The sequence below is a fragment of the Sinocyclocheilus anshuiensis genome, unplaced genomic scaffold (assembly GCF_001515605.1).
Source record: "Sinocyclocheilus anshuiensis isolate Anshui unplaced genomic scaffold, SAMN03320099.WGS_v1.1 scaffold282, whole genome shotgun sequence".
NCBI lineage: Eukaryota > Metazoa > Chordata > Actinopteri > Cypriniformes > Cyprinidae > Sinocyclocheilus > Sinocyclocheilus anshuiensis.
In genome coordinates this window covers 706,459-715,724 of record NW_015544154.1, presented here as the reverse complement: position 1 = coordinate 715,724, position 9,266 = coordinate 706,459, and the positions used below count along the sequence as shown (strand labels likewise).

The 9,266-nt window shown below is 36.2% G+C and overlaps 1 protein-coding gene across 2 annotated transcripts in view; it reads left to right on the top strand.

Moving 5' to 3' along the window:
• Positions 1-9,123, top strand: part of tubgcp4 (tubulin gamma complex component 4) — a 9,744-nt gene extending 621 nt beyond the window's left edge. For both annotated transcript variants that reach the window (XM_016495226.1, XM_016495227.1), the window contains 17 exons: positions 187-315; positions 404-526; positions 635-688; positions 1,364-1,420; positions 1,518-1,597; positions 1,703-1,904; positions 5,088-5,253; positions 5,340-5,464; positions 6,424-6,474; positions 6,553-6,658; positions 6,754-6,861; positions 6,949-7,093; positions 7,198-7,375; positions 7,487-7,621; positions 7,692-7,808; positions 8,841-8,980; positions 9,057-9,123. In XM_016495226.1, coding sequence (XP_016350712.1) covers positions 187-315; positions 404-526; positions 635-688; positions 1,364-1,420; positions 1,518-1,597; positions 1,703-1,904; positions 5,088-5,253; positions 5,340-5,464; positions 6,424-6,474; positions 6,553-6,658; positions 6,754-6,861; positions 6,949-7,093; positions 7,198-7,375; positions 7,487-7,621; positions 7,692-7,808; positions 8,841-8,980; positions 9,057-9,069 — 1,929 coding nt within the window. In that variant the 3' untranslated portion in view covers positions 9,070-9,123. The remainder of the gene's footprint in view (positions 1-186; positions 316-403; positions 527-634; positions 689-1,363; positions 1,421-1,517; positions 1,598-1,702; positions 1,905-5,087; positions 5,254-5,339; positions 5,465-6,423; positions 6,475-6,552; positions 6,659-6,753; positions 6,862-6,948; positions 7,094-7,197; positions 7,376-7,486; positions 7,622-7,691; positions 7,809-8,840; positions 8,981-9,056) is intronic.
• Positions 9,124-9,266: the final 143 nt, after the last annotated feature.

The following is a 9,266-nucleotide window of genomic DNA, read 5'->3' as shown; positions in this document are numbered from 1 at the left end:
ACTAGTGATAGTTACATGGTACTCCAGAGAATACCATGATATAACAATACATAAAAGGTTGGCTATTATCATGACATGGCATTCTGAAGTAATTTAAAAAAAGTACCATGTCCATGGAAATAGTATTGTGGTCCTATGTTAGTGGTATGCTAGTATAAAATGTGAATCAAGTGTTTCTGATCACAGGTGTCCCAGGACCTTCCGTTCCTCCACCCCAGTGAGACCAGTGTCCTCAATCGGCTCTGTAAAATGGGCACTGACTATGTGCGCTTCACAGAATTCACAGAGCAGCACACGGGTCATGTCCACCAACAGGTAATCTGAGCGTATTCTGCATGCATTGTTTTGTCAAGGACATGATCAGATCAAGGCTGAAGTGTGATTTCATCTACATGTCTCACAGGAGCATTACTCCAGCCAGCCGAGTCAGTCTGGGCTTCATGGCATTTACCTGCGGGCGTTCTGCACTGGGCTCAACTCCATGCTGCAGCCCTATCGGCACGCTTTACTGGACCTCGAAAAAGAGGTGTTAGACTTGGAGTTTACATTTGAAGTCCTTTTATGGCTGTATTTGCACAGATAATAATAAAATTAAACATTGTTAATACTATTAAACTTTACATTTTCCCTACAGTTTTTAGGTGATCCACACCTCTCCATTTCTCACGTAAACTACATGCTGGAACAGGTAAATCAAACTTTCTAGATATTTTACCTATACATCCAATCCACTGAAATAAGCTAAATGACCTAATTGATCTATTTACACTATTGTTCAAAAGTTTGGGATCAGAAAGGTTTATTATTTTTTGAAAGAAATTAATACTTTTATTCAGCAAGAATCCATTAAATTGATCAAATGATTATAATGTTACATAAGATTTCTTTAAAAAAATATATGGTTTCCAAAATACTATAAAGCAGCACAATTGTTTTCAACATTGATAATAATAAGAAAGTTTCTTGAGTGCCAAATCAGCATATCAGAATGATTTCTAATTTAGAATGATTTTCTAATGACTTCACTGAAGACTGGAGTAATGACTGCTGAAAATTTAGCTTTGCCATCACAGGGAAAAAAAATGTTAAAATAGAAAACAGTTATTTTAAATTGTAATAATATTTCACAATATTATGTTTTTACTGTATATTATATCAAATAAGTGCAACCTTGGTGAGCATAAAAGACTTATTTTAAAAGAATCAAAACCAACCTTTTGAACAGTAGTGTGTATATAGTTGTTTAAATTATTTTTAAAATATTATTTTCAATTATATCAAACTAAGTCCCAGATTTTTCATATGAACACAAGTTTTCAACCCCACTGTATATGACTAACTTGCAATTTCTTCTGTTGTTTAGTTTCAGCTTCTCTTCCCCTCTGTGATGGTTGTTGTGGAGACCATCAAGTCTCAGAAGGTTGGTAGCTTGACGGGAGCCACCGCTTTGCTGTAAATGATTAGAAGAGTGCATGGTTGAAAATAATAACCTTTCTGAAACTTTCTTGTTTCAACAGATTCATGGCTGCCAGATCCTAGAGACTGTGTACAAGCACAGCTGTGGAGGACTGCCTCCTGTCAGGATGGCCTTAGAGAAGTGAGCTCACAAAAACCCAACTAAAAACCCCTAATGCACGTGGTGGTGGAATGTAAGACACAGAATTCTATTTTTACTGCTCTAATGGTAGTGTCTGTTTTGCAGGATTCTTGCAGTGTGCCATGGCGTGATGTATAAGCAGCTGGCTGCGTGGATGCTGCACGGGTTGCTGCTGGATCAGAGTGAGGAGTTCTTTGTCAAGCAGGGCCCCAGCGCAGGCGGAGCCACAGCTGCACAGGAGGAAGAGGAGGAGGACCTGGGTATCGGAGGGCTGAGTGGAAAACAGCTCCGTGAGCTGCAGGATTTGGTGAGCAACTAAATAAGTTAGAGCAGGGTGATTTGAGCCTGTGGGGAAGTTAAGCCACCCCTTGTTTGTAGGCAACCTTAAACAAAATTGGGTTATCCATTTTATTCACCTGGAGCCTAACCTAGCATCTTGAGCAACAGGTGGGGAAACTCCCTGCATGAACGGCCAGTCCATCACAAGGCTCACACAGAGATTTTAGGAAGTCATTTTTATTGAATTTCCCTTGCATAAAGTGAAAATATTCGGCATAATCAGTGGTAAATTTTAATTCCAGGTGGCTCAACTTACCCTCTCCCAAGACTCAATTTACCCCTCACTGGGGAAAAATTGAGCCAAGAGACCACTAGACCACTTTGTTTTTTTTTTGTGAAAGCAGTTTATTTTAGATCCAAATTGATTATTCCCAAGGATGCACCACATCCTGAAATTTATGTACATATTTAAATTGGCCCATTACTGTCATGCGCTCGCTTTAAACACAGCGTACGTAAAAACTGGCTCAACTCACCCTGCTCTCCCCTATATATAAAATTCACTTTACACTTTTATGAAGTTTCCAAAAAATAAATTGGTCCCTGGCAAAACATCTGCTATATATATATATATATATATATATATAGTTTTTCAATATTATATATTATATGTTTTGAATTTTTTTTGTAAATAAAAAAAATATTTTTTAAGAAAACGTAACATTTTTTTGAAGAAAATATAAAATATTACTCATTAAAAATTTATATTTTTAGAAAAATGATCAAATTACATTGCTAAGATAAAATCATTATAATAGAAGTTTTGCCAGTTATTTTTGGAGGCCTTATAAAAGTGTAAAGTGGATTTATTTCATATATTTTTAGGCCTTGAAAACTAAAAAAAATCAGCAATATTTTGCATCCAGAAAGAGTGTTGATGAATTTGTGAAGCTCTGTTTCTGCCGTTCTGAAAGCGCCACCTGCTGGCAGAAAATGAATTTGAATATTATTTTTCTGCTGTTTTTGTTTAGATCGGGGGTGTCAAACTCAGTTCCTGAAGGACTGGAGCCCTGCAGAGTTTTGTTCTAATCCTGCTCAAACACACATACCATGTAGTTTTCAAATAAGCCTGAAGGAATTAGTTGGATCAGGTGCATTTAATTAGGGTTGAATCTAAACTCTGCAGGGCTCCGGCACCTGAGTTTGACACCCCTGATTTAGACCAATGTGAAAATCAACCCATGTTTTTACGCTGCAAACACACAGAGCTGTAAATGTGAACTGGTGGATTGATAAGAAGATACTGCATTATAAAAATCTAAACAATTAAGACGCACAGAGTTGTAAATGTGAACAGTTAAGACAGTAAAATATATTTAATTAATATAATAATCGATTGATGATAATAATAGTTTAAATTAATATAATAATTCATACTTTTGACTCATCCATTTACTTAAAAATGGTTATAAGGCTGAAATGTGAAGTTTATCATATTATGAAACTTAGTTTTGTGAAAACCTGTAAATCATGCTTTTTACAGTCATATGTTAAAATAGACGTTGCTCTACCTCGCTCATATGGTATTAATTTTATTTGTGCAGGTCTTAAAAAAGGTCTTAAAAAGTCTTAAATTTGAGCTTAAAAAATCCTGCAGATACCCTGTTTGTAGAGGAGGGTCAAAATGACATTTTCCCTCTGAAATTCAGAGCCAAATTACAGGGGGGTGAAAATGACTTCAGAAAGCTGGCAACATCATTATGTTATTTTTACACAGAGATTGGTAGGTCTATTAGTAAAATCTGTTGACTTTAGCAATCATTTTGTGCCAACGGTGACCATTCAAAAATGGGGGAAAAGCACCTTTCAATTTTTTTCTCCAAAGTTTACATGCCTGTAACTCAAGAAGTATTAAAGGTATCTTAATGCCCTTTTATATTTTGGGTCTTAACAAACTTTCCATTTGGCATCTTCATTTTTAAGGCCCTATATGGTTCAGTTCCAAAGATATTGGAATTTAATTATGGCTCCAGAAGCATATTGCTAAATTGTACACATTTTCAGTGGTCAAAAACTAAATGTGAGTTACTTTGCGTACAGATGATTCTTCTTTTCTTTTAAAGAGGAACAAATAGAAACTAGAAATGTATCTTGTTTCTTTCTGTCAAAACATCTGTATTGAACACACCTATCTGAGTGCCATAAAGATTCTTTTTCCAAAATTTGCGTGTCTGGAACTTAAGAAGTATTAAAGATATTGCAATATGATTTTAGATTCTAGCTCCTAATTAACTTTTCTTTTGGAATCTTCATTTTCAAGGCCCTACCTACATTGTTCAGTCCCAGAGATATGGGGAGGCCAATGCGGCTCCATGTTCAGATTGTTGAATAACACCTGTTTTCAGTGGTCGAAAACCAAATGTTGGTCATTTTGTATACAGCTGATCAGCGTCTAAAGAATAAATAATGTTGAAACTAGAATTGTAGCTTGTTTGCCTCTATCAAAACAACCGAATAGAACATACTCGTCTGAGTCCTATAAAAATGCACTGAAATGGTCAAGTTGAGGCACATTAAAGGACCAATATGTAATTTTCGCTGCTAGAGGGCGCGTATTTAAAATAAACAAAGAGGTTATGACGTCATTGGCAGGCGACACAATGACACTATAGACACGGTCTATAATTGTTAACTAGTTAAAATGGCTTATTTCTCTGGATTTAAAACATTCTTCGAAACATTTGGGATAATGTAAGTACACAAGTCAGCAAAATATGTAACACTGTTCTAGTGGTTTTTGGATATTTTAATAAAAAAAATCTTACATATTGTGCCTTTAACTTGCTGTCAGTAGCCTTATTCACTTTACACTTTTATGAAGTTTCCAAGAAATAAATTGGTCCCTGGCAAAACATCTGCTATTACATTACTGATTTGTCTAAGGTTCATTACAAATGCTGTTTGTAAAGTTTGTAAAGCATAAGAATATGATATACTGTACACCCACTTTCACACTTATGAAAAAGCAGAATGGTGTACTAGTTACAACACTCGCCTGCAAGTGCTAGTAGAGTACGATAATCAGCCAAACTCTGCTTGAACATTAAATGAAATTTGGCATGTTACAGCAGTTCCAGACTGTGATTTATCACAATTTATACATGTTCTTCTAGGATTAAACTGTCTTCTGTTCATTACTGTCCCTCTATAGAGACTGATCGAGGAAGAGAACATGCTCGCACCATCCCTGCAGCAGTTCTCCTTGCGTGTGGAGATGCTTCCCTCATACATTCCTGTTCGAGTAGCCGAAAAAATCTTATTTGTTGGGGAGTCGGTACAAATGTTTGAAAATCACAACCAGAGCCCATCCCGAGCTGGTGAGCTAAAGAGCATTTTGCTGCTGTTGTTCAGTTGCGTTTGTGATGGTTTAGTTTCGTAACGCTGCCCTCATGTGGTTGCCCAGGGTCTATACTGAAGCACCAGGAGGACATGTTTGCAGCGGAGCTCCACAGACTCAAACAGCAGCCTCTCTTTAGTCTGGTGGACTTTGAGAATCTTGTGGATGGCATTCGGAGCACAGTTGCTGAGGTTTGTCCTGTAACTAAATTGGTATACAAAGGTGAATCCCATGAAACATGTCAAAAACATATCTGGGTCATATTTTAACTCGTAATCAAAAGATGAATGAAGCTTATTTTTAAGCCATTAAGATTTTTGTCATCGTGAGATTATTTTCATGAATAAGAACCTGTCATCCATTCTTTACAATAAGGTCCTATTAGATAGCATTACCTAACTATGAGCAATACATTTGTTACAGTATTTATTCATCTTTAAAATTAGTTTGTAAAAAAAAAATACAACTGTTCATCACTGTTAGGTCAAGTTAGCTCAGATTCATTAAATAATTTTAACAGAGAAGTTTTGATTTTAATAATATATTAAAGGGATAGTTCACCCAAAAACCTAACCCTAACCCTCCACTTGTTCAAAACCTGGATGAGTTTCTTTCCTCTGTTGAACACAAACGCGAAGATATTTTGAGGAATGTTGGTAACTAAACAGTTGATGGTAGCCATTGACTTCCATAGTATTTTTTCCATACATAATAATTGTTGAAATTAACATTAACAAATATTAATAAATGCTTTTTTGATTGTTAATTAATGTAGTTAACTAATGTAAACAAATGGAACCTTATTGAAAAGTGTTACCAAAAATGGTTTTAAATTGTTTTGACACCGTTTGTGTTGTATTATATTGATAATGAGAATCTAAAAGATGATAAGATCAGTGGCAGGGCTTCCACAGTCATGGAAAATGTGGAAATGTCAGGAAATATTAGATTCTGATTTCACAGCTGGAAAAGCCATGGAAATGAATTAAGTATCAAAAAAAAAAGATCAAGGAAAAAATGTAAAGGAAAATCTTTGGAAATGTATTTAAGTTTTTTCAAGCTAAAATAGGAGTGTGTTTGAATGACATTCACCCAATCTAACAGCACTAGCAGGTGTCTAGATGCAGTTGTGTTTGTCTTTTTCCTGCAGCACTTATGGACTTTGATGGTTGAAGAATCCGATCTTTTGGGGCAGCTGAAGGTAAAGGGCTGTTTGTTGATGATATGCTTTTGCAGGTGCTCTTTTGCTTTCACAATGAATGTTTTGTTGTTGTTTTAGATCATAAAGGACTTCTACTTGTTGGGGCGAGGTGAACTGTACCAGGTCTTCATTGACCTTGCTCAACATATGCTGAAAACCCCACCATCTGCCGTTACTGAACATGGTATTAAGACACTTTTCTTATAAACCATGAGGTCAGCTTCTTCAAATTCTTCTTACATCTTCATCATTCCTCTGAATTTGCTACATTTGTTTTAGATGTCAATGTGGCATTTCAGCAAGCGGCTCATAAAGTGCTGCTAGACGATGACAATCTTTTGCCCCTCCTGCATCTCACCATAGACTACCAAGGGAAAGAAAGCAAAGGTATTACCTCCTGACTAGCTATTTTATCCTTCACCACCTCTTTCCACATATTAATTACTTTTGAGAATTGGATCATTATGCTTGCAGAGGCTTCTGGGAATCGAGAGGGCACCACTCCTCCACAGGAGACTTCTCCTCGTGAGGCTCCGCCTACTGGCTGGGCAGCGCTGGGATTGGCTTACAAGGTTCAGTGGCCCCTACATATTCTTTTCACTCCTGCTGTGTTGGAGAAGTAGGTCATTGTTTTATGTTAGCAATTTAATATTATTGTTCCATTAATCAAACAGTATGAACACCACAGCAGCTTATATGAAGTTAACCCTTGCTTGACTTCAGGTACAACGTAGTGTTCCGTTACCTGCTGAGTGTGCGTCGAGTCCAATCTGAGCTGCAGCACTGCTGGGCCTTGCAGATGCAGCGCAAGCATCTTAAATCAAACCAGATGGATGCCGTTAAATGGAGACTCCGCAACCACATGGCCTTCCTAGTGGACAACCTTCAGTATTACCTTCAGGTTACTGCTTGAATCATCTAGATGGCTGTCTCTCAATTTGCATACAACACACACATTTTAGTAAATAATACATAATAGAATTATTTTGGTGTTTCCTCCATTGCTCTTCAGGTGGATGTTCTGGAGTCCCAGTTTTCACAGCTCTTACAACAGATCAACTCCACACGAGACTTTGAGAGCATTCGACTGGCCCATGACCATTTCCTCAGCAATCTCCTTGCACAGTCTTTCATTCTGCTCAAGCCTGTGAGTGTCCGTAACAAACCTCCCTTTATGTAAATAATCTAGGCTGTGATTAAATCTATTTCTCTCCCAGGTGTTCCACTGTTTGAATGAGATTCTGGACCTCTGTCACAACTTTTGTTCCCTGGTCAGTCAGAATCTTGGGCCTCTGGATGAAAGAGGAGCTGCGCAGCTGGATATTCTTGTGAAGGTAGCTTTGCTTGTGTGAATCGTTTTCGGAATTATTCCAAATGCAAGACTATTTATGGAAGCCCATTTCTGCCTCACGAGGGGAAAAAAATCATGCTTTGGTAAGTCATAATTTTGATGCCAACCCTGGCTGAAACAACATACAGAACTACCAAATTTTGCTACAAGTTTGATTGCATAATATAATAATTGCTGTTAATAGTGTTCATTGTCCGTTTGATTACGTCTTTAATTGATTTTTCCGTACATTTCTGCCATATGTACATTAACTGACAGTCACCACTGATAAGCTACCACTAAATATTGTAGAAACTTAATTTGCTGTAAAGTTGCTTTGCAACATTTGTATCGTGAAAAGCGCTATACAAATAAACTTGAATTGAATTAAACTTGAACTGAATTTAAATTTTTGACATAAGTCATGATTTTGACAATCTAAATTTAAGAAAGTCATAATAATGACAAAAACTGAAATTATGAGTTATGAAAGTCAAAACTGAGCTACTAAGTGAAAAGTCGGTTATGATAGTCATAATTATGATATAAAAAGTCAAACTTATGAGTCAGTAAAGACTTAAAATTAGGAGATACTAAGTGAAAAGTCAAAATTATGAGTAAAAAGTCAAAATAATCATAATTGAAATTAAAAATTGAAATTGTGAAAAAAACCCTACTGATAATTATGACGAGTTGAAATTGAGATAAAGTCAAGCATGGCAGTTGAAAGTGAGATACTTGGTAAAAAAAAAAAAAAGTCAAAATTATGACAAAGTCAAAATGTAGTTTTTACGTCATAATTATGATTTACCAAATATCTTGATAAGAAATGGGCTTCCATAAATACAATCTTGGATTTGGAATAATTTCAAAATCAGGACTTTTTGTTATAATACATATCATAAATTGTCAAAATAAAAACTTTTATTTCACAATTTCAGCTTTTTATCACATAATTAGGATTTACCCAAGTATGATTTTTTTTGGGTTTTGATAGATATCAACTGTGTCCGATTGCTGTACTTTTACTTTACAGGGTTTTAGTCGTCAGTCATTCCTGCTCTTCAAGATTCTTTCCAGTGTGCGTAACCACCAGATAAACTCTGATTTGGCACAACTGCTGTTACGACTAGATTACAACAAATACTACACACAGGCAGGAGGCACGCTGGGAAGGTAGGCATGACTGATACAGTGCTTTAGTGAGCTGATTCATGTAAAAATGTAACTCGTGTTGTTTGTTGTCCTACAGTTTTGGGCTATAAAGCGGCACCTGAAGATTCGAGGCAAAATTCATACATTGGTGCATCTCAGCTTATTAAAACATGCCTAATACAATAAGTGTGTTCATTTGTATATTTAAAGGAACACACCACTATTTTTGAAAATAGGCTAATTTTCCAACTCCTCTAGAGTTAAACAGTTGAGTTTTACCGTTTTCGAATCCATTCAGCCGATCTCC